General features: G+C 45.7%; 2 protein-coding genes across 2 annotated transcripts; both read right to left on the reverse strand.

The window, feature by feature from the left end:
- Window positions 1-5,865: 5,865 nt before the first annotated feature.
- On the reverse strand, window positions 5,866-6,696 carry LOC119929576 (olfactory receptor 13H1-like). Its single transcript, XM_038747749.1, has one exon. It carries the CDS (start codon window positions 6,694-6,696, stop codon window positions 5,866-5,868), a length of 831 nt encoding a protein of 276 aa, XP_038603677.1.
- Window positions 6,697-20,784: 14,088 nt separating this feature from the next.
- On the reverse strand, window positions 20,785-21,741 carry LOC119929578 (olfactory receptor 13H1-like). The gene has a single exon (XM_038747750.1). The coding sequence runs from the start codon at window positions 21,739-21,741 to the stop codon at window positions 20,785-20,787; it is 957 nt and encodes a 318-aa protein (XP_038603678.1).
- Window positions 21,742-25,452: the final 3,711 nt, after the last annotated feature.

Below are 25,452 nucleotides of genomic sequence, written 5' to 3' on the forward strand. Positions count from 1 at the left end.
TGTCTGCTGCTCTGGGGGCCGGGACAGGGTTGAGGCAGAGTCATAAATGAAAGAAAATCAGTTTTTCTCCCCAGGCTATATTGCATCCCCCACAACTTCCCTGGGATTCCTGACTGCACCTCATCTTCTCCCAGAACAGGTAGAGACGAATCCAAGCTAGTTTTTTTGCAGCTTCTTTGACGCCCAAGGCATTTGGTTAGTGAGTGATGAGGGCCCGACCATTCTCCTCATCCCCTTCTCTTTTTTGCCCCTTTGCCTTCCGTACCCCTTTTCCTGGAGGTTAGGCTGAGATGAAGGGCAGCCAAGGGCTACCAACCGACACCCCACTTTCCTCCTCCTGGAACCCAGCTCTATCCCCGGGGAAGGGTGACCTCCTTAATAATAATTATGACAGTGCTAGAATTTGTTAAACGCTTACCCTGTGCCAAGCACTGCTCTAAACCCCGAGGTAGATGTAGGCTAACCATATAGTACTCTGATCAGACTTGAGAAGGAATGTAGCCTGGTGGATAAAGCACAGACCTGGGAGCCAGGACGATCTGGGTTCCAATCTCCACTCTGCCACTTGTCTGCAGTGGGACCTTGGGCAAGTCACTTTTCTTCTCCTGGCTGCAGTTACCTCATTTGTAAAATGGGGATTAATACTGTAAGCCCCATGTGGGATATGGACCGGATCCAACCTGACTAGCTTTTGTCTACCCCAGCGTTTTGAACGGTGCCTAGCACATAGTAAGTGCTTAACAAATACCAAACCTCTCCCCCCGACACCCCCCCCCCCCCCAAAAAAAAACCTCAGAAAATCTGACTTAATCCATATCCACCACAGGGCTCATAGACTAAGTTATATTGAATCATCATTTTACAGATGAGGAAACTGAGGCCCAGAGAAGTGAAATGAATTGTCCAAGGTCACCGCAAACAAGTGACAGATCTGGGATTAGAACCCAGGTCCCCTTATTCCCAGCCCCTTGCTCTTTCCATTAGAGCACACTGTTGTTTTAAGAATGGACATTTCGGGTGGATTGTCAGTCAGCTGGTTTGGGGTGAGGCAGGGGTGCAGAGGGAGCAGTGAGAGCTCCCTTCCTCCCTCCCTCCCTTCCTCCTCTGTCCCTGTAAAACACCCCCCATCTCTACTGTCGCTCCCTAGTCCATCCCTTCCCTACCTCCCAGGTTTTTCCCAGCCACAGTGTCAGCCAAGAGGTCTGGGGCATAGACTGGACCGAGCAAAAAGGGAATAAGAGTCACCAGCAGAACGGGGACAGGGACGAGTTCAGGGTGCAGAGAAGAGGTATTGTACTCTCCCAGGCGCTTAGTACAGTGTTCCCCACGGCAAGCGCTCAATAAATGTTGACGATGATGATGGTATTCATTCATTCAAGCATATTCAACAGCAGAAGGGGGACGGGGCGAGTTCAGGGTGCAGAGAAGAGGTATTGTACTCTCCCAAGCGCTTAGTACAGTGTTCCCCTTGGCAAGCGCTCAATAAATGTTGATGATGATATTCATTCATTCAAGCATATTTACTGAGTTCTTACAGAGTGCAGAGCTCTGAACTAAGCGCTTGGGAAGTACAAGTCGGCAACATGTAGAAACAGTCCCTACTCAACAACTGGCTCACAGTCTAGAAGGGTGAAACACACAACAAAACAAAAGTTGTAGACAGGTGTCAAAACTGTCAGAATAAATAGAATTTCAGCTATATGCATGTCATTAACAAAATAAATAGAATAGTAAATATGTACAAGTAAAATTAATACAGTAATAAATCTGCACAAATATGTACAAGTACTGTGGGGAGGGGAAGGAGGTAGGGCAGAGGTGGGGGCAGTGGGGGGATGGTTTAGTGGATAGTACACGGGCCTAGTAGTGAGAAGGGCCTGGGTCCTAATTCCAACTCCATCACTATGTGTCTGCTATGTGACCTTGGGCAAGTCACTGAATCAATCAATCAATCAATCAATTAATCAATCGTATTTATTGAGCACTTACTGTGTGCAGAGCACTGAACTTCTCTATGCCTCAGTTACCTCATCTGTAAAATGAGGCTAAGACTGTGAGCCCCATGTGGGACAAGGACTGTGACTGACCTGATTAACTTGTCACATAAGAAGTGATTAACAAGTACTATTATTATTATCATTATTACAATAAAAAAGATTAAAGCATCCACCAAAGGGCGCAGTGAAGAGGGGCTGATGTTAGGGACCTCGGAGGGGATGGGGCCAATGTGAGCTCATTGTGGGCAGGGAATGTGTTTGATATTATATTGTATTTTCCTAACATAGTAAGCGCTCAATAAATACGATTAATAATTATAATTATATTGATACAATGAGGTTCTCAGGCAGAGTGAGCCTCGGCCTAGTCGGTTTTCAGACCATCTCCGGAGCCGAGTTTCCTGACCCTTCCTCCATTCCGTCGGACTGACTCGCTCTCATTCTGGGTGTTGCATTTCCTTCATCTCTTTGAGACAAATGCCAACTCCTACTGGCAGAGGGCGGGGAGGAAGGGGAAGACCCAGCCTGAGAAGTAAGTGCAGAGCCAGGAAGGGGTGAAATGTCATGAAGCTGAGGCCATGTCTCCGTGGGAAACTCCGCGTGCACCTCGTCCTCCGCCAGAGTAGTGCCTCTCGGATGATGTGAGAAAATGGGGGTTGAGGGTCCTCGGGGAGGGAGCGAAGGGTGGCTCTGAGGCTCAGAGCTGGGGAGAGGAGGTTACCACGCTGAAGACTATCGAATGGGAATCCTGGGGTTAATCCAAGGACCTCACTGGAACAGAACTAAAGCCGGGGAGCAGGGCTCTCAACCGATGTCTCTGTGCCTCAGTTCCCTCAGCTCCTTGCACCGTCACGCTGTAGAACTGGGACTGAGCCCCTTCCTTCCTCTCCCACTCGTCCTCTTCTCCATCCCCCCATCTTACCTCCTTCCCTTCCCCACAGCACCTGTATGTATGTATATATGTTTGTACATATTTATTACTCTATTTAGTTTACTTGTACATATCTATTCTATTTATTTTATTTTGTTAGTATGTTTAGTTTTGTTTTCTGTCTGCCCCTTTTAGACTGTGAGCCCACTGTTGGGGAGGGACTGTCTCTATATGTTGCCAACTTGTACTTCCCAAGCACTTAGTACAGTGCTCTACACACAGTAAGTGCTCAATAAATACGATTGATTGATTGATTGATTGATTGACTAGAATCTGAGTCTTTTGACTCTCCCTCTTTCCATTCTGCCTCCCTGGAATAAAACCTGACCCCTTGGCTGGCTACCTTCAGGATGGCCCTTTGTCGCCCCCAACCACACTCCAAACTGCAAAGAACCACTGGATAAGTCACAGAAGACTGGCCCTAGGCTTGCAGTTGGGATGAAATGTAGGTCTAGTGGAGAAGTTACCTGCTGGAGTAGATTTTTCCCCCCCCCAAATCAGGTACCAGAGGGCCTGCAGAAATGCCACCTGTTTCCTTTGTGCATCTATCTCTCCACAGCTCAACTCCCTGCAAGAACAGTTGGAGAGCTTCATGCAGCAGTGAAGGGGTGGGAGGGGACCTGGCCTAGACCAAGATGACTTCAGCATTCTTCTCCCAGTTGCAGTGGGTTTCCCTTGGACTGAAGCTGAGAGCAAATATGATTGGGTTTACACTTGGTTGTCTCCCCTTCCCACCTTCCCCACCAACCTACTCCAGATCCTGAAAGATTTAATGGGTGAAAACGCCTAATTCTTTGGACTTGGTAAACCTGAGAGGATTCAGCCGAGAGATTATCTCTGAAATCAATCAACCAATCAATCAATCAATCAATCAATTGTATTTATTGAGTGCTTACTGTGTGCAGAGCACTGTACTAAGCGCTTGGGAAGTGCAAGTTGGCGACATATAGAGACAGTCCCTACCCAACAGTGGGCTCACAGTCTAGATGGGGGAGACAGAGAACAAAACCAAGCATATTAACAAAATAAAGTAAATAGAGTAGATATGTACAAGTAAAATAAATAAATAAATAAATAGAGTAGTAAATACGTACAAACATATATACATATATACAGGTGCAGTGGGGATGGGAAGGAGGGAGGAGGAGAAGACGGGGGGATGGAGGGGGGAACGAGGGAGAGAGGAAGGAGGGGGCTCAGTCTGGAAAGACCTCCTGGAGGAGGTGAGCTCTCAGTAGGGCCTTGAAGGGAAATAAAATGTCACTTTTCTTCTTGCTAGTCAGGTCCCTCATATTTAGATCTGTGTGTAACCATCCAGCCTTTGTGAGTTTCCCTTCTTTGGGGTCAGCTTCTCTAATTCCCCTATTCAGAGGAATTATAAGATCTGCTCCTCCATCCTAGGGGGCCCCCCCACAAGGGGAGAATTACTCCATCTTTCTATTTTCAAGAGAGCTCGGCCACTGGGCTCTAGACAAGTTCCAGCTCGGGAAGCCCCTGGTCTGCTGGAGACTAGGAATAGAGGAGAATTTTGAGGAAAAACAAAGAGGCAGAGGGAGGGGGCTAGTGGGCTCCAGGGAACGGAGGTAGCCCTCAGTTACCCTGTTCCTTTCTGTCCAGGTGTAGGGCACTCTCTCCAACTCACTAGGTGTCTCTGCTTTTGCTAGGTCTCATGCTTCTGCTGTTCCATGCTGAGTGAAAACTCACACGCACAGACACACAGACAATATCCCCGCTTCCTGTCCTCCTCTGCCCAACCCCTCCCTACACTGGGAAGAATAACAGAAGTGGTATTGAAGCACTTACTATAGGTTGAGCACTGTGGGCTAAGTGCTTGGGAGCATACGATAATAATAATGATGATATTTGTTAAGCGCTTACTATGTGCAAAGCACTGTTCTAAATGCTAGGGGGATATAAGGTGATCAGGTTGTCCCACCACGTGGGGCTCACAGTCTTAATCCCCATTTTACAGATGAGGGTACTGAGGCACAGAGAAGTGAAGTGACTTGCCCAACGTCACACAGCTGACAGTTGGCGGAGCAGGGATTTGAACCCATGACCTCTGACTCCAAAGCCCGGGCTCTTTCCACTGAGCCACACTGATGCAACACAGTTGGCAGAACGTTGCCTGCTTGGAGCAAGCTTACATTCCAGAGTGGGAGAGAGACATTAATCAATCAATCAATCAATCGTATTTATTGAGCGCTTACTATGTGCAGAGCACTGTACTAAGCGCTTGGGAAGTACAAATTGGCATCACATAGAGACAGTCCCTGCCCAACAGTGGGCTCACAGTCTAAAGGGGGAGACAGAGAACAGAACCAAACATACCAACAAAATAAAATAAGTAGGATAGAAATGTACAAGTAAAATAAATAAATAAATAGAGTAATAAATATGTACAACCATATATACATATATACAGGTGCTGTGGGGAAGGGAAGGAGGTAAGATGGGGGGATGGAGAGGGGGACGAGGGGGAGAGGAAAGAAGGGGCTCAGTCTGACTGAGCTCAGTTACATTAATGTACATTAATGTATTAATGTATTAATGTACATTACATTAATGTAGCTCAGTTACATTAATATAACTATGTCATTTATAATATATCATTTCATCGTAATAATTGTATTTGTTACACGCTTATGGGCCAAGTAGTGTACTAAGCACCGGAGTAATCAAGACTCTGTCCAACACTGGGCTCACAGTCTAAGAAGGACAGAGAATAGGTATGGAATCCCCATTTTACAGATAAGGAAACTGAGGCACAGATGAATTCAGGTACTTGCACAAGGCCCCACAGCAAGCGGAGGAGCCAGACTTAGAGTGGGAGCCCTCCAAATGCCCTTATGGATCAATTCTAGTTCATTTCTCTCCTGTACTGAATTATACCTGTTTCTCAAGTCAGCCTCAACTCAAAATTACACGTCACAGAATTCACACCGAGAGACTAACTTGCTTGGTTTTCCCAGCTGCCTTTCTCAAGGCTGCTATCATATCCTTGTTTCTCAGTGTATAAATGAGAGGGTTCATCATGGGGATCACTGTTAGATAAAATGTAGAGATGATTTTGTCCTGGTCCTTACTGTCTTTGTTCTGAGGTTTGAGATACATGGAGATGAGGGTCCCGTAGTAGATGGTCACCACAGTCAGGTGCGATCCACAGGTGGAGAAAGCCTTCCCCCGCCCAGCTGTGGAGCGGATTTTCAATATGGCCACCACAATCCGGATATAAGAGAAGAGGATGAACAGAAAGGGGAGGAGCAAGATGAAGATCGCGCCTATCCACATCAGGATCTCACTGACAGTGGTGTCAGAGCAGACCAGCTTTAAGACGGCTTCCACTTCACATACAAAATGGTTCACTACATTGTGGCCTGCACAAAATCGAACCGGTATGGTGACCACAGTAAGTAGGGCCAGCAGGAAGTTACTTATCCACATGGTAGTGGCAATCTGGAAACAAACCTTCAGTGTCATGATCAGCGTATAACCCAAGGGGTTTGATATGGCGATTAATCGGTCGTAAGCCATGACGGCCAATAGGCAGCACTCGGTGATGCTCCAAAAGATGGAGATGGTCATTTGAGCGAAACAGTCATTGTAGGGGATAGTGGGGCAGTCTCTCAGGCAGTTGACAAGGGTGGGAGGCACAGTGGTGGTGGTGGAACACAGGTCAAGAAAGGACAGATTACAGAGGAAGAAATACATTGGGGTATGAAGACGAGGCTCTTTCCACACTACCATGATGATGAAGATATTTCCCATTATGGTTCCCAGATAGAGATGGAGGAAGATACAGAAGAAAATGATTTGACTTTTGGGCTGATTGGAAAGTCCAACTAGGATGAATTCTGTGACCTCAGTGTAGTTGGTTCCTTTCAGTTTATTCATTTTCTCTTACCTGTGGAACCAAGACAAAGGAAAGAGAGCTTGAATTTAAGAAAGTACAAACCCAGTGAGTCCTGACTCTAAGGGGGCTGGATGGGAATTATGTGGTGTGTTCCCCATGATTCCTGCTCATTAGCCATCATCTGGCAAGGAGCAGATGGTATAATTTCTAGGAGCCACCCAACACAAAACTGTGTATTCCTCAGAGCTGGGTTCTGTGGATAACCTGGTCTCTAGTCTGAGGTAATGAGGTTACTGAAGGCAGTTCAAATTAGGGTGGAATTAGCTTTTGTTGATCAGGAAAGGCAAGTGAGTTCTCTGCTTTTTTTGTAGTTGGTGGAACTTCAATTCTCACTACAAGCGCTTAGCACAGTGCTTAGTAGTCAAGCGGTTAGTACAGTGCTCTGCACACAATAAGCACCCAATAAATACGATTGAATAAATGAACTACTGTTTGCTCCTGTTTTTATTTTCTTTCTTCCAAATGAGGAAATCCCCTGCTAGGAAAGTGGTACCTCTGGGTAGCCTACAGGACTCAAAGTTCTGAAGGAAATTGGTGCCAAAGAAGTTATCTTAATTTAGCCTTTTGCTTTTCATGGATAATCAAAATAGGCTGAATCTCTATCCAGTGATGGGGAAAGAGCTGCAAAATTTGCTTGAAGAGTGAACATCCTAGAACCCTTCTCAGCCTTCTAAGTTAAACTTGAACGGATTCTCCATCTTTGAGATGGAGGATGAATTTTCCTAAATCCAGTGTTTTTAATGCTTTTGAGAATTGATGGTTACATCTGCTGCTGGAGCAGATGCCCTCATTGCAGAAACTAAGGTCATAAAGACAGAGGGAGAGATGATTTTTCTAATCAGCAATCTTATCCCCTCCTAAACTAAAAATGAGTTCGATGTTGGGATTTTTTTGGGGGGCGTGGAGGGGAGGAAGACTCTACTCTGGCTCTGACTGCACTGATAGATTTCATTGAATGGGAACACATTTTTCTTTATCTAGCCTCTCAGTGGGTTATTAGCTGAACTACTTTGGACGTGTTTTCTAATCCTAGCTTCTCCATTTGTCTGGTGGGTGACACTTGGCAAATCACTAAACTTCTCTGTGCTTGTCTTGAATAAAGTTCCTTATTCTCAAAAGGGGATTCAATACCCATTCTCCCTCCTACTTAGACTGTGAGCCCATGTGGGACTTGATTTTTTTATATCTACCCTAGTGCAGAGTACAGTGCTAACCAACCTTGTTCACTTCAAGTTTATCCTTTCCTGCCTTAACTCTGCCCTCTCCTCTGCCAGGCAAAACTATTTCTCCTCCCTTATTGACACCCATGCCCATCATCCCCATCAGCTCTTCTGTACATTTAACTCCCTTCTCAGACACCCTTTTCCTCCCTCTCCTCCATCCTTCACCCACAACGATCTGGTCTGAGCTCCCCAAAGTCACTCCTCCCCCTTCTCCAACCCCCCTGCTCTCAACCCTCTCCGTTACTCTCCCAACCGTCCCAGCAGTATCTTCAGATGAAATCTCCACCCTCCTCTCAAGTGCTACTCCATCCACCTGTGCTTTGGACCCCATTCCCTCTCATCTTATGAAATCGCTCGCCCCTTCCCTCTTCCCCTCCTTAACTTCCATCTTCAACTGCTCACTCTCCATTGGTTCCTTCCCCTCTGCCTTTAAACATGCCCACGTCTACCCCATCCTAAAAAAACCCTCTCTTGACCCCACCTCCCCTTCTAGTTATTGCCCTATCTCCCTCCTACCATTCCTTTCCAAACTCCTAGAATGAGTCATCTACACCTGCTGCCTCAAATTCCTCAATGCCAACTCTCTCCTTGACCCCCTCCAATCCGGCTTCTGTCCCCTATATTCCAGGAAAACTGCTCTCTCAAAGGTCACCAATGACCTCCTTCTTGCCAAATCCAACGGCTCCTACTCTATCCTAATCCTCCTCGACCTCTCAGCTGCCTTCAACACTGTGGACCACTGTCTTCTCCTCAACATGCTATCCAACCTTGGCTTCACAGACTACGTCCTCTCCTGGTTCTCCTCTTATCTCTCTGGCCATTTATTCTCAGTCTCCTTTGCGGGCTCCTCCTTCCCCTCCCATCCCCTTACTGTAGGGGTTCCTCAAGGGTCAGTTCTTGGTCCCCTTCTGTTCTTTATCTACACTCACTCCCTTGTTGAACTCATTCACTCCCACGGCCTCAACTATCATTTCTGTGCTGATGACACCCATATCTACATCTCTGCCCCTGCTCTCTCTCCCTCCCTTCAGGCTCGTGTCTCCTCCTGCCTTCAAGACATCTCCAACTGGATGTCTGCCCGCCATTTAAAACTCAATATGTCCAAGACTGAACTCCTTAACTTCCCTCCCAAACCCTGCCCTCTCCCTGACTTTCCCAGTACTGTACATGGCACTACCATTCTTCCCTTCTCACAGGCCCACAACCTTGGTGTCATCCTCGACTCTGTTTTCTTGTTCACCCCTCACATCCAATCTGTCACCAAAACCTGCCAGTCTCACCTCTGCGACATTGCCAAGATCCGTCCTTTCCTCTCCATCCAAACCACTACCTTGTTGGTTCAATCTCTCATCCTATCCCGACTGGATTATTGCATCAGCCTTTTCTCTGAACTCCCATGCTCCTGTCTCTCCCCACTTCAGTCTATACTTCATGCTGCTGCCCGTATCATCATTGTGCAGAAACGTTCTGGGCATGTTACTCCCTCCTCAAAAATCTCCAGTGACTGCCTGTCAACCTATGAATCAGGCAAAAACTCCTCACTCTTAACTTCAAGGCTTTCCATCACCTCACCCGCTCCTACCTCACTTCCCTTCTCTCCTTCTACAGCCCAGCCCACACTCTCTGCTCCTCTGCCGCTAACCTCCTCATTGGGCCTTGTTCTCGCCTGTCCCGCCATTGACCCCCAGCCCATGTCCTCCCCCTGGCCAGGAATGCCCTCCCTCCGCACATCCACCAAGCAAGCTCTCTTCCTCCCTTCAAAGCCTTAATGCAAGCTCACCTCCTCCAAGAGGCTTTCCCAGACTGAGCCCTTCTTTTCCTCTCCTCCTCCCCATCCCCCCCGCCCTACCTCCTTCCCCTCCCCACAGCACCTGTACATATGTTGGCACAGATTTATTGCTTTATTTTACTTGTACATATTTAATGTTCTATTTATTTTGTTAATGATGTGCATATAGCTTTAATTCTATTTGTTCTGTTGACTTGACACCTGTCTACATGTTTTGTTTTGTTGTCTGTTTCCCCCTTCTAGACCGTGAGCCCATTGTTGGGTAGGGACCATCTCCATATATTGCCAACCTGTACTTCCCAGGCGCTTAGTACAGTGCTCTGCACACAGTAAGTGCTCAATAAATACAATTGAATGAATTGAATGAATGAAATACCATATTTTATTAAGGCACTTGCTGTTCCTTCACTACTTAGAAGCCCAGAGATACAGGATGAATGTAATATCTTAATTTCATTAACTCTTTTGGGGGCAGGAGGGAGGGGACATGAAGAGAAGGCTACTTTCTAACCTCAGCCAACATGTTCATCTCCCAAAATAACATCCCATTTCTCTTAAGTGATATTTATCAGGAAAATACATTTAAATCTTATGCAAAAATGTACCTGGAGTTAGAGTATGTCAAAAGTTTGGAAGATAGCTGTGCCTATTTGGGAAGCTACAGATGTGGTCTGACTTCACCAGCTGGAGCTCTCAGGCACCCATCATCTTCATTTCAAAGGAACTACGAACTCTCCAGTGAGTCAGCCCAATGGAATTCCAGGGGTGACTGTAGGAAATACAAGATAATACAGATCTTTTTATTCCTGATGGTTAACATCTAGAATTAAAATGCAAAGTCCTCCATTAGCTTAAGAGGTGGGAAGGGAATGAATTAGATCCTTTTTTAAAATAATCAAAAAGCTGGAAAGGGCCTTCCGGTTGTGAAGGAGACCAGATACTCACTGAATTCTATAGCTTCCAAGGTAACTCCTGCTGGAAATGTAGTCCTTTCACAGTAACAATGAAATCCACAGATAGCCTTTGGTCAGTGATGGGTCACCAAAGCATCCAGCCCAGCCTGGTTGAAGGGTGGTCAAATTGATTGATATTCCTTTGGTTCTTCACAAACCCAGTGTGAGAAAAGGCACTTTTGTACATCCAGTGATGAATTTGCTTGACTGTAACTGAATCTCTGAATTAACCCTAAGAAACAAAACTAATTATTTGGAACACCATTTTCTTATTTTAAAATCTGACTCCATATTTGTAGGGCACTTAGAGGGACTCAATCAATGATATTTATTGAGCCCTTACTATGTGCAGACTTCTGTACTAAGTACTTGGGAGAGTACAATACAACAATTAGCAGACATGTTGCTTGCTCACAGTGAGTGTATAGTCTAGAATAGTACATCAAATCCTGAGTTGATGGAATTTCAAGCACTATATTCAACACTGTACCAAAGCCTTTTTTTTAAGGGATGGTAGCTAGTATAAACATGTCTCTTACCTTGCCTTCAAAATACTAAATGATCTGAGGCCAGATCTGCTCTCTCTGATTGGCTGATACATTACACTCTCCAAGGCAAACAACAAAGATGATTTACTATGATATAGCTTAGATCAACTGGCAGGAGGGATATGACAGTGGTTCTTGCACTCACCTTGAGAGAAAGACCTGCATATCACTGATATTCAGACCAGTACCAAGAACAGGAAGGCATTTAATATTTCAAGAAGACTCCAGGGATCATATCCCTAATAGGCAGTGAAATTCTACCAATGGGAAGTGGATTGAAGGGACCAGCAATGTGTTGACGTGCCCTCTGAGGAAAAGGTACCTTTTTTCAGTTGTAGATCATTAAAGCCAAGCAGAGTCTTTTTTTCCCTCTTGTAATGAGTCTCTGATATGTGCAAGTGAAACTGTTTACAGAGACTCACTTGGTTACTAGACGCAAGGGAGGGTGGAGATTTACGTGAGCTATAGTTAGAAAATAAGTTTTCAATAATGGTCTGAGCCTATGGAGACAATTTTTCATTTGGAGTATGGGGCTGGAAAGGGAGCAGAGATTTTACAGGGGATGAGGACTGGGAGAGGAAAGTCTTTAAAGACCTAAAAAGCCAGAAGACCACCAATTTCACTCTACTGTGATGATGGGAGTGGATCACAAAGTAAAATCTGGCAGAGTCCCTCAAGCTCCGGCATTCAATTCCCTTCAGAATTCCCAAGTTATTTTTGAAAACTAGGAGAGGGAAATCAGAAATGAGCTTTGAGATTAATGAAGATTTTAAAGTTTGAGGAAAGCCCTTTTACTTCTTTTCACTGGGCTACCCAAAGATGTAGAACTTGAGTTATTATCCAGTAAAGTTGATCATAGTGGATAACGAAGCTGGAGGACTCAGAGTCTTAATTTACCTTTGTGCTGCTTAGACAGAGCCAGACTGTAGCTGGGCAGAAAGATTCCTGGGTGAGCGGTGGTAACAGTAGGACAATTGGAAAGAGAAAGCAGCCCTGCCCCTGTTCCGGGAGGGACTGCTGCTGCTGGGGACATTATTATTATTAACAGCATCATCATATTTGTTAAGTGCTTACATGGTGTCAAGCATTGGATGGAGTCCCCAAAATAAAGCACCAGGGAAAAGAATGCAGTGACTAGATGGGAGTGGTCACGTGACAATCTTTGCAACACCAAAACCCTCCTCAATCATGGGCACCGTCTCACTGAGCCCGACTTGAAGTTCACAATCCAAGTGGCTCTGAGAAGTCTCGTCCCACCTCCTGAGACCACCCCACATTCAATATGCTCAACCCCTTTGAAATATTCTCAATCGGTTCTTCGGATTGGGGTCAGAGGTCAGAGGCCACTTGTCAGTGTGACCTGAATGACAAAGGAGTCTATTCCTTCTCTAAGCTACACCTGGCAGATGTTAGTTGTTAAGCACTTACTATTTGTCATGTAGGGGAATGGATCCAAGATAATCTGGTTGGACAGAGTCCTTATCCCACATGGGGCTCACAGACTAATTGGGAGTGAGAATGGGAAATGAATCCGCATTCTACAGATGAGGAACCTGAGGTACAGAGAAGTTAAGTGAGTTGCCCAGCATCACACAGCAGAGAAGTAGCAGACTGGGATTAGAACCCAGACCTCCTGATTCTCAGCCCCATCCTCTTTCCACTAAGCCACACTGCTTCTTACACACACCCACACCCACAACTCCATACACACACTCACCCCCCAACCCCCCAAACTTGAGAGCCATGCACATACTCACCGGATGATTCACCATTTTGGCTAGTTGTAGCAGGCCACCCCACATTCACTCTAGTGTCAGGGAAGTACTGGGGTCCTGGTTCTGGAAGTAGCTAATTCTGAGCTGTCTGGGGGCCGGCTGTGCTGCTTGGTGGGAAGGGCACCAGTTAAATGCTCAGCCAGTCATCCACCCCCATGTTACAGAGTTTCCTCACTGTTGCCTGCCTGGTTTAGTGGAAAGAGGACAGACTTGGGAGTCAGAGCTCCTGGGTTCTAATCCCAGCTCTGCCACTTGTCAGCTTTGTGACTTTGGCCAAGTCCCTTAACTTCTCTTGGCCTCGGTTACCTCACCTGTGAAATGGGGATTAAGACCGTGATCCATGTGGGACAACCTGATTACCTTGTATCTACCCCATTTCTTAGAACAGTGTTTGGCACATAGTAAGTGCTTAATAATAATAATAATAATGATGGCATTTATTTAACACTTATTATGTGCAAAGCACTGTTCTAAGTGCTGGGGAGGTTACAAGGTGATCAGGTTGTATCAGTGCTTAATACATGCCTTCATTATTGTTAGTAGTATTATTGTTAAGCACTTACTGTGTGCCAAACACTGTTCTAAGAAATGGTGTAGATACAAGGTAATCAGATTGTCCCACGTTAGGCTCACAGTCTTAATCCTCATTTTATAAATGAGGTAACTGAGGCACAGAGAAGTTAAGTAACTTCCCCAAAGTCACAGAGCTGACAAGTGGAGGAGCTGGGATTTGAACCCATGACCTCTGACTCCAAAGCCAATGCTCTTCCCACTGAGCCACGCTGCTTCTATCATTGCCTGCCAAAGGAAGAAGGAGTAGTTAGAGCTGCTGATGCTGGTTCAGTAATTATAGAGGTTGGATCTATTTTCTCACCCACACTAAACCCAAGCACACTGAGTATGGCCAGAATGCACAATTACCCTCCAAGTTTTGGCCAGACTGTGATGGAAATAGTGTAGGACCTAACAAAACATGCTCTGTCCTGCTCTGATACCTGTACCTGTGAGATCTTGGTCTCTGCTTTTGGAGGGTTTATTCTAGTAAGTTCTCTGTCGATAGTGCTGATCTCCTACCTATTCATCATCATCACCATCCTGCAGATCTGTTCCCCTGACAGGAAACTCAAGAGCTTCTCTACCTGTGCCTCACACCTGGGTGTTGTCAGCTAATTTTATGGGACACATATTCATCTACCAACGACCTACCTCGAGCTACTCCCTGGATCAGGATTTAGTGGTCTCTGAAATTTACACGACAGTCATCCCCATGATGAACCCCACTATCTACAGCTTGAGGAATTGCGAAGTGAAGGAGGCACTGAAGAGAACTGTATATAAAGGCTCTTAAGGAGCTTGTAGAGGGGTAGCAGGCTTCAAAGAAAATACAGGGTGACTGATTCAGAAATCAGAAGCAGGCTAGGGAGTTGGAGGTAGCAGTAGATTTGGGGGTACCTGGGGATGGGGTGAAGGGAAAGGGAGACCCCCCCCCACTCGTGTCTGAAAAGTGCATGATCTGAAATTATGGTAGCTGGAAGAAAAAGAACTCAAAAAGCACAGGTTGGGAATTTTGGGGGAAGAAACGTAACATGGCTTAGTGGACAGAGCACAGGCCTAAGAGTCAGAAGGACCTGGGTTCTGATTTGGCTCTGCCACTTGTTTGCTGTGTGTCCCTGAGCAAGGCACTTAACTTCTCTCGGCCTCAATTACCTCATTTGTAAAATGGGGATTAGTAATAATAATAATAATAGTAATAATAATAATGATGGTGGTATTTGTTAAGCGCTTACTACATGCCTAGCACTGTTCTAAGCACTGGGCAGGGGGGATACAAGGTAATCAAGGTTGTCCCATGTGGGGATCACAGTTTTAATTCCCATTTTACAGATGAGGAAACTGAGGCACAGAGAAGTGAAGTGACTTACCCAAAGTCACACAACTGACAAGTGATGGAGCAGGGATTAGAACCCATGACCTCTGACTTCCAAGCCCGGGCTCTTTCCAGTGACCCAAGCTGATTAAGACTGTGAGCCCCATGTGGGACAGGGACTGTGACCATGATTAATTTGTATCTACTCCAGCGCTTAGCACAGTGCCTGGCACATGGTAAAAGTGCTTAACAAAACCCCCCCAAAAAACACCAAGGAGAGAAAAGTAGGTTATTTCCATGGCAGAAGACATGACTCTTCCTAAACGTACCTGTGAAGAAGGGTAGTTTAGGAGTTCTAACCTATTCCCAGTTATATTAGCGAAGTGATTATCACCTAAGCAAGAGATTTCTTTTGTTGTAATTTAACGTTATCCGATATGCTAAAAGACAGGGGTGTGAGAAACTCTGAGAAACAGTAATAGTGAGCAGAATTGCGTATGGCTTGACTCCACAGTTTTCAGTTTTAATGTGATAGGAATACTTTGGGTTTGTTTTCCAGCCTGGAATATTTATAAGCTCCTTAAAAATATATATCAAAATGGGAAAATTGATCGCTGTAATGCAAATGAATTTTTAAAAGGGTAATAACTAAGTGAAAAATATAAGCTCATGTCATTAATTTCTCAGGGGTTCTAGAAAAAATCTGTCTTCAATAATCTTATAGATGGGTTATTATCCAGAACTCTTCAAATTAAAGGTGAATTTTGCCATGGTAAAATAAAAATCTATAAGAGGACTCGGCATGCATTCTTGCGATAATAACGCACGTGAAGTCCATTATTTAGTGTGAACTGCACAGGACAGCTAATTGTAGGCATATCTCCCCTTCTAGAGTGGAAGCTTCTCGAGGGCAGGAATTGTGTTTTCTGACTCTATTGTATACAATAAATACTTTTAATCATCAATCGTATTTATTGAGTGCTTACTGTGTGCAGAGCACTGTACTAAGCGCTTAATGAATTGATATAGGATTCTGACAAGGAATTTTTCATTTGAAAGGGAGACTGTGAGCTCGTTATAGACAGGGAACATGTGTGCTAATTCAGTTGCATTGTTCTCTCCCAAGTGCTTTGTAAGATGCTCTGCAGAAAGTAAGTGGTCAATAAATACGATTGATTAAATAAGATTGATTTCCTCTGAAATTCTAGTAGCTTCTGTCGGCTTCCTGGCTGAAGTTCAATTAAGCATTTCTTGCTTGTGCTGCATAGCTGCTCATTAAAATTATTAGAGTCAAATGAAAAAAATATATATAACATGAGACGGCAAATAGAACCTGTGCAAGCAATATATAAATGTATAAAAATAAAAAGCATCCCTGATTGTGGATTCTGGGTATTGTCTGCTGCTCTGGGGGCCAGGACAGGGTTAAGGCAGAGTCATAAATGAAAGAAAATCAGTTTTTCTCCCCAGGCTACATTGCATCCCCCACAACTTCCCTGGGATTCCTGACTGCACCTCATCTTCTCCCAGAACAGGTAGAGACGAATCCAAGCTACTTTTTATGCAGCTTCTTTGACACCCGAGATGTTTGGTTAGTGAGTGATGAGGGCCCGACTATTCTCCTCATCCCCTTCTCTTTTTTTCCCTTTTACCTTCCGTACCCCTTTTCCTGGAGGTAGGCTGAGATGAAGGGCAGCCATGGTCTACCAACCGATACCCCACTTTCCTCCTCCTGGAACCACCCCAGGGAAGGGTGACCTCCTTAATAATAATAATACTGACAGTACTAGAATTTGTTAAATGCTTACCCTGTGCCAAACACTGTGCTAAACCCCGAGGTAGATATAGACTAACCAGATAGTACTCTGATCAGACTTGAGAAGGAATGTAGCCTGGTGGATAAAGCACAGACCTGGGAGCTGTGGATCTGGGTTCCAATCTCCACTCTGCCACTTGTGTACAGTGCGACCTTGGACAAATCACTTTACTTCTCTGGGCTGCAGTTACCTCATTTGTAAAATATGGACTGGATCCAACCTGACTAGCTTTTGTCTAACCCAGCGTTTTGAAAGGTGCCTAGCACATAGTAAGTGCTTAACATATACCAACCCTCTCCCCCCGACCCCCTCCCCCACCCCAGCAAAAAACCCCTCAGAAAACCTGACAATCCATATCCACCACAGGGCTCATAGACTAAGCTATATTGAATCATCATTTTACAGATGAGGAAACTGAGGCCCAGAGAAGTGAAATGACTTGTCCAAGGTCACCACAAACAAGTGACAGATCTGGGATTAGAACTCAGGTCCCCTTATTCCCAGCCCCTTGCTCTTTCCATTAGAGCACACTGTTGCTTTAAGAATGGACATTTCAGGTGGATCTTCAGTCAGCTGGTTTGGGGTGAGGCAGGGGTGCAGAGGGAGTGGTGAGAGCTCCCTTCCTCCCTCCTTCCCTTCCTCCTCTGTCCCTGTAAAAGACCCCCCTACTCTACTGTCGCTCCCTAGTCCATCCCTTCCCTACCCGCCAAGCTTTTCCCAGCCACAGTGTCAGCCGAGAGGTCTGGGGCATAGACTGGACCGAGCAAAAAGGGAATAAGAGTCACCAGCAGAACGGGAATAGGAACTAGTTCAGGGTGCAGAGAAGAGGTTTTGTACTCTCCCAGGCGCTTAGTACAGTGTTCCCCATGGCAAGCGCTCAATAAATGTTGACGATGATGATGGTATTCATTCATTCAAGCGTATTCAACAGCAGAAGGGGGGCAGGGGCGAGTTCAGGGTGCAGAGAAGAGGTATTGTACTCTCCCAAGCGCTTAGTACAGTGTTCCCCTTGGCAAGCGCTCAATAAATTTTGACGATGATATTCATTCATTCAAGCATATGTATTGAGTTCTTACTGAGTGCAGAGCTCTGTACTAAGCGCTTGGGAAGTACAAGTCGGCAGCATGTAGAAACAGTCCCTACCCAACAACTGGCTCACAGTCTAGAAGGGCGAAACACACAACAAAACAAAAGTCGTAAACAAGTGTCCAAACTGTCAGAATAAATTGAATTTCAGCTATACGCATGTCATTAACAAAATAAATAGAATAGTAAATATGTACAAGTAAAATTAATACAGTAATAAATCTGCACAAATATGTACAAGTGCTGTGGGGAGGGGAAGGAGGTAGGGCAGAGGTGGAGGCGGTGGGGGAATGGTCTAGTGGATAGTACACGGGCCTGGGAGTGAGAAGGGCCTGGGTCCTAATTCCAACTCCATCACTATGTGTCTGCTATGTGACCTTGGGCAAGTCACTGAATTAATCAATCAATCGTATTTATTGAGCTCTTACTGTGTGCAGAACACTGAACTTCTCTGTGCCTCAGTTACCTCATCTGTAAAATGAGGCTAAGACTGTGAGCCCCATGTGGGACAAGGACTGAGTCTGACCTGATTAACTTGTCACATAAGAAGTGATTAACAAATACCATCATTATTATCATTATTACAATAAAAAAGATTAAAGCATCCACCGAAGGGCGCAGTGAAGAGGGGCTGATGTTAGGGACCTCAGAGGGGATGGGGCCAATGTGAGCTCATTGTGGGCAGGGAATGTGTTTGATGTTATATTGTATTTTCCTAACATAGTAAGCGCTCAATAAATATGATTAATAATTATAATTATAATGATACAATGGGGTTCTCAGGCAGAGTGAGCCTCGGCCTAGTAGGTTGTCAGACCATCTCCGGAGCCGAATTTCCTGACCCTTCCTCCATTCCATTGGACTGACTCACTCTCATTCTGGGTGTTGCATTTCCTTCATCTCTTTGAGACAAATGCCAACTCCTACTGGTAGAGGGCAGGGAGGAAGGGGAAGACCCAGCCTGAGAAGTAAGTGCAGAGCCAGGAAGGGGTGAAATGTCATGAAGCTGAGGCCATGTCTCCGTGGGAAACTCCGCATGCACCTCGTCCTCCGCCAGAGGAGTGCCTCTCAGATGATGTGAGAAAATGGGGGTCGAGGATCCTCGGGGAGGGAGCGGAGGGTGTCTCTGAGGCTCAGAGCTGGGGAGAGGAGGTTGCCACGCTGAAGGCTATCGAATGGGAATCCTGGGGTTAATCCAAGGACCTCACTGGAACAGAACTAAAGCCGGGGAGCAGGGCTCTCAACCGATGTCTCTGTGCCTCAGTTCCCTCAGCGCCTTGCACCAAGTCACGCTGTAGAACTGGGACTAGAATCTGAGTCTTCTGACTCTCCCTCTTTTCACTCTGCCTCCCTGGAATAAAACCTGACCCCTTGGCTGGCTACCTTCAGGATGGCCCTTTGTCGCCCCCATCCACACTCCAAACTGCAAAGAACCACTGGATGAGTCACAGAAGACTGGCCCTAGGCTTGCAGTTGGGATGAAATGTAGGTCTAGTGGAGAAGTTACCTGCTGGAGTAGATTTTCTTCCCCCCAAAATCTGGTACCAGAGGGCCTGCAGAAATGCCACCTGTTTCCTTTGTGCATCTATCTCTCCACAGCTCAACTCCCTGCAAGAACAGTTGGAGAGCTTCATGCAGCAGTGAAGGGGTGGGAGGGGACCTGGCCTAGACCAAGATGACTTCAGCATTCTTCTCCCAGTTGTAGTGGGTTTCCCTTAGACTGAAGCTGAGAGAAAATATGACTGGGTTTACACTTGGTTGTCTCCCCTTCCCACCTTCCTCACAAACCTACTCCAAATCCTGAAAGATTTAATGGGTGAAAACCCCTAATTTTTTGTACTTGGTAAACCTGAGAGAACTCAGCCGAGAGATTATCTCTGAAATAAAATGTCACTGTTCTTCTTGCTAGTCAGGTCCCTCATATTTACATCTGTGGGTAACCATCCAGCCTTTGTGAGTTTCCCTTCTTTGGGGTCAGCTTCTCTAATTCCCCTAATCAGAGTAATTATAAAATCTGCTCCTCTATCTTAGGGGGCCCCCCAAAAGGGGAGAATTACTCCATCTTTCTATTTTCAAGAGAGCTCGGCCATTGGGCTCTAGACAGGTTCCAGCTCGGGAAGCCCCTGGTCTGCTGGGGACTAGGAATAGAGGAGAATTTTGAGGAAAAACACAGGCAGAGGGAGGGGGCTAGTGGGCTCCAGTGACAGGAGGTAGCCCTCAGTTAGTCTGATCCTTTCTCTCCAGTTGTAGGGTACTCTCTCCAACTCACTAGGTGTCTCTGCTTTTGCTAGGTCTCATGTTTCTGCTTCTCCATGCTGAGTGAAAACTCACACACACAGACACACAGACACAATACCCCCCCTTCCTATCCCCCTCTGCCCAACCCCTCCCTACACTGGGAAGAATAACAAAAGTGGTATTGAAGCACTTACTATAGGTTGAGCACTGCTTGGGAGCACATGATGCAACACAGTTGGCAGCATGCTCCCTGCTTAGAACAAGCTTACATTCCAGAGTGGGAGAGAGACATTAATATAACTATGTCATTTATAATATATCATTTCATCGTAATAATTGTGTTTGTTACGTGTTTATGGACCAAGTAGTGTACTAAGCACTGGAGTAATCAAGTCTCTGTCCAACATTGGGCTCACAGTCTAAGAAGGACAGAGAATAGGTATGGAATCCCCATTTTACAGATAAGGAAACTGAGGCACAGATGAATTCAGGTACTTGCACAAGGCCCCACAGCAAGTGGAGGAGGCAGACGTGGAGTGGGAGCCCTCCAAATGCCTTTATGGATCAATTCTAGTTCATTTCTCTCCTGTAATGAATTATACCTCTTTCTCAAGTCATTCTTAACTCAGAATTACATGTCACAGAATTCACACCGAGAGACTAACTTGCTTGGTTTTCCCAGCTGCCTTTCTCAAGGCTGCTATCATATCCTTGTTTCTCAGTGTATAAATGAGAGGGTTCATCATGGGGATCACTGTTCCATAAAATATAGAGATGATTTTGTCCTGGTCCTTACTGTCTTTGTTCTGAGGTTTGAGATACATGGAGATGAGGGTCCCGTAGTAGATGGTCACCACAGTCAGGTGTGATCCACAGGTGGAGAAAGCCTTCCCCCGCCCAGCTGTGGAGCGGATTTTCAAGATGGCCACCAAGATCCGGATATAAGAGAGGAGGATGAACAGAAAGGGGAGGGGCAAGATGAAGATAGCACCTATCCACATCAGGATCTCACTGACAGTGGTGTCAGAGCAGACCAGCTTTAAGACGGCTTCCACTTCACATACAAAATGGTTCACTACATTGTGGCCTGCACAAAATTGAACCGGTATGGCTACCACAGTAAGTAGGGCCAGCAGGAAGTTACTTATCCACATGGTAGTGGCAATCTGGAAACAAACCTTCAGTGTCATGATCAGCATGTAACCCAAGGGGTTTGATATGGCGATGAATCGGTCGTAAGCCATGATGGCCAATAGGCAGCACTCGGTGATGCTCCAGAAGATGGAGATGGTCATTTGAGCAAAACAGTCATTGTAGGTGATAGTGGGGCAGTCTCTTAGGCAGTTGACAAGGATCAGAGGCACCGCAGTGGTGGTGGAACCCAGGTCAACAAAGGACAGATTACAAAGGAAGAAATACATGGGGGTGTGAAGTCGCGGCTCTTTCCACACTACCGTGATGATGAAGATATTTCCCATGATGGTTCCCAGATAGAGATGGAGGAAGATACAGAAGAAAATGATTTGACTTTTGGGCTGATTGGAAAGTCCAACCAGGATGAATTCTGTGACCTCAGTGTAGTTGGTTCCTTTCAGTTTATTCATTTTCTCTTACCTGTGGAACCAAGACAAGGGAAAGCGAGCTTGAATTTTAGAAAGTAGAAGCCCAATGAGTTCTGACTCCAAGGGGGATGGATGGGAGTTACTTGATCTGTTCCCCAAGATTTCTGGTCATTAGCCATCATCTGGCAAGGAGCAGATGGTATAATTTCTAGGAGGCACCCAACACAAAACTGTGTATTCCTCAGAGCTGGGATCTGTGGATAACCTGGTCTCTAGTCTGAGGTCATTAGGTTACTGAAGGCAGTTCAAATTAGGGTGGAATTAGCTTTTGTTGATCAGGAAAGGCAAGTGAGTTCTCTGCTTTTTTTGTAGTGGGTAGAACTTCAATTCTCACTACAAGCTCTTAGTAAAGTGCTTAGTACTCAAGCGCTTAGTACAGTGCTCTGCACACAGTAAGCACTCAATAAATACAATTGAATAAATGAACTACTGTTTGCTCCTGTTTTTATTTTCTTTCTTCCAAATGAGGAAATCCCCTGCTAGGAAAGTGGTACCTCTGGGTAGCCTACAGGACTCAAAGTTCTGAAGGAAATTGGTGCCAAAGAAGTTATCTTAATTTAGCCTTTTGCTTTTCATGGATAATCAAAATAGGCTGAATCTCTATCCAGTGATGGGGAAAAAGCTGCAAAATTTGCTTGAAGAGTGAACATCCTAGAACCCTTCTCAGCCTTCTACGTTAAACTTGAATGGATTCTCCATCTTTGAGGTGGAGGATGAATTTTCCTAAATCCAGTGTTTTGAATGCTTTTGAGAATTGATGGCTACATCTGCTGCTGGAGCAGATGCCCTCATTGCAGAAACTGAGGTCATAAAGACAGAGGGAGAGAAGATTTTTCTAATCAGCAATCTTATCCCCTCCTAAACTAAAAATGAGCTCTATGTTGGGATTTTTTTGGGGGGCGGGGAGGGGAGGAAGACTCTACTCTGGCTCTGACTGCACTGATAGATTTCATTGAATGGGAACATATTTTTCTTTATCTAGCCTCTCTGTGGGTTATTAGCTGAACTACTTTGGACCTGTTTTCTAATCCTAGCTTCTCCATTTGCCTGGTGGGTGACACTTGGCAAATCACTAAACTTCTCTGTGCTTGCCTTGAATAAAGTAACTTATTCTCAAAAGGGGATTCAGTACCCATTCTCCCTCCTACTTAGACTGTGAGCCCATGTGGGACTTGATTTTTTTATATCTACCCTAGTGCAGAGTACAGTGCTAACCAACCTTGTTCACTTCAAGTTTATCCTTTCCTGCCTTAACTCTGCCCTCTCCTCTGCCAGGCAAAGCTATTTCTCCTCCCTTATTGACACCCATGCCTATCATCCCCATCAGCTCTTCTGTCCATTTAACTCCCTTCTCAGACACCCTTTTCCTCCCCCTCCTCCATCCCTCACCCTCAACGATCTGGCCTCCTACTTCATTAGTAAAAGTAACTCCATCAATTCTGAGCTCCCCAAAGTCACTCCTCCCCCTTCTCCAACCCCCCTGCTCTCAACCCTCTCCGTTACTCTCCCATCCTTCCCAGCAGTATCTTCAGATGAAATCTCCACCCTCCTCTCAAGTGCTACTCCATCCACCTGTGCCTTGGACCCCATTCCCTCTCATCTTATGAAATCGCTCGCCCCTTCCCTCTTCCCCTCCTTAACTTCCATCTTCAACTGCTCACTCTCCATTGGTTTCTTCCCCTCTGCCTTCAAACATGCACACGTCTACCCCATCCTAAAAAAACTCTCTCTTGACCCCACCTCCCCTTCTAGTTATCGCCCTATCTCCCTCCTACCATTCCTTTCCAAACTCCTAGAACGAGTCATCTACACCTGCTGCCTCAAATTCCTCAATGCCAACTCTCTCCTTGACCCCCTCCAATCCGGCTTCTGTCCCCTATACTCCAGAAAAACTGCTCTCTCAAAGGTCACCAATGACCTCCTTCTTGCCAAATCCAACGGCTCCTACTCTATCCTAATCCTCCTCGACCTCTCAGCTGCCTTCAACACTGTGGACCACCCTCTTCTCCTCAACATGCTATCCAACCTTGGTTTCACACACTATGTCTTCTCCTGGTTCTCCTCTTATCTCACTGGCCATTTATTCTCAGTCTCCTTTGCGGGCTCCTCCTTCTCCTCCCACCCCCTTACTGTAGGGGTTCCTCAAGGGTCAATTCTTGGTCCCCTTCTGTTCTTTATCTACACTCACTCCCTTGGTGAACTCATTCACTCCCATGGCCTCAACTATCATTTCTGTGCTGATGACACCCAAATCTACATCTCTGCCCCGCTTTCTCTCCCTCCCTTCAGGCTCGTGTCTCCTCCTGCCTTCAAGACATCTCCAACTGGATGTCTGCCCGCCATCTAAAACTCAATATGTCCAAGACTGAACTCTTTATCTTCCCTCCCAAACCCTGCCCTCTCCCTGACTTTCCCAGTACTGTACATGGCACTACCATCCTTCCCTTCTCAGAAGCCCACAACCTTGGTGTCATCCTCGACTCTGCTCTCTCGTTCACCCCTCGCATCCAATCTGTCACCAAAACCTGCCAGTCTCACCTCTGCAACATCGCCAAGATCCTCCCTTTCCTCTCCATCCAAACCACTACCTTGTTGGTTCAACCTCTCATCCTATCCCAACTGGATTACTGTGTCAGCCTTCTCTCTGAAGTCCCATCCTCCTGTCTCTCCCCTCTTCAGTCTATACTTCATGCTGCTGCCCAGATCATCATTGTGCAGAAATGCTCTGGGCATGTTACTCCTCTCCTCAAAAATCTCCAGTGGCTGCCTGTCAACCTATGAATCAGGCAAAAACTCCTCACTCTCGGCTTCAAGGCTTTCCATCACCTCACCCGCTCCTACCTCACCTCCCTTCTCTCCTTCTATAGCCCAGCCCACACTCTCTGCTCCTCTGCCGCTAACCTCCTCACTGGGCCTTGTTCTCTCCTGTCCCGCCATTGACCTCCAACCCATGTCCTCTCCCTGGCCTGGAATGCCCTCCCTCCACACATCCACCAAGCAAGCTCTCTTCCTCCCTTCAAAGCCATAATGCGAGCTCACCTCCTCCAAAAGGCTTTCCCAGACTGAGCCCTTCTTTTCCTCTCCACCTCCTCATCCCCCCCGCCCTACCTCCTTCCCCTCCCCACAGCACCTATACATATGTTGGCACAGATTTATTGCTTTATTTTACTTGTACATATTTAATGTTCTATTTATTTTGTTAATGATGTGCATATAGCTTTAATTCTATTTGTTCTGTCGACTTGACACCTGTCTACATGTTTTGTTTTGTTGTCTGTCTCACCCTTCTAGAGCGTGAGCCCATTGTTGGGTAGGGACCATCTTCATATATTGCCAACCTGTACTTTCCAGGTGCTTAGTACAGTGCTCTGCACACAGTAAGTGCTCAATAAATACAATTGAATGAATTGAATTAATGAAATACCATATTTTATTAAGGCACTTGCTGTTCCTTCACTACTTAGAAGCCCAGAGATACAGGATGAATGTAATATCTTAATTTCATTAACCTTTTGGGGGCAGGAGGGAGGGGACATGAAGAGAAGGCTACTTTCTTACCTCAGCCAACATGTTCATCTCACAAAATAACATCCCATTTCTCTTAAGTGATATTTAGCTGGAAAATACATTTAATTCTTATGCAAAAATGTACCTGGAGTTAGAGTATGTCAAAAGTTTGGAAGATAGCTGTGC

This window comes from Tachyglossus aculeatus, chromosome 6 (assembly GCF_015852505.1).
Source record: "Tachyglossus aculeatus isolate mTacAcu1 chromosome 6, mTacAcu1.pri, whole genome shotgun sequence".
Taxonomy (NCBI): Eukaryota; Metazoa; Chordata; class Mammalia; order Monotremata; family Tachyglossidae; genus Tachyglossus; species Tachyglossus aculeatus.

Bases quoted from the DNA above. Each gene is read 5' to 3' on its own strand.
- LOC119929576 (XM_038747749.1), bottom strand. From the start codon at position 6,696: ATGGGAAATATCTTCATCATCATGGTAGTGTGGAAAGAGCCTCGTCTT.
- LOC119929578 (XM_038747750.1), bottom strand. From the start codon at position 21,741: ATGAATAAACTGAAAGGAACCAACTACACTGAGGTCACAGAATTCATC.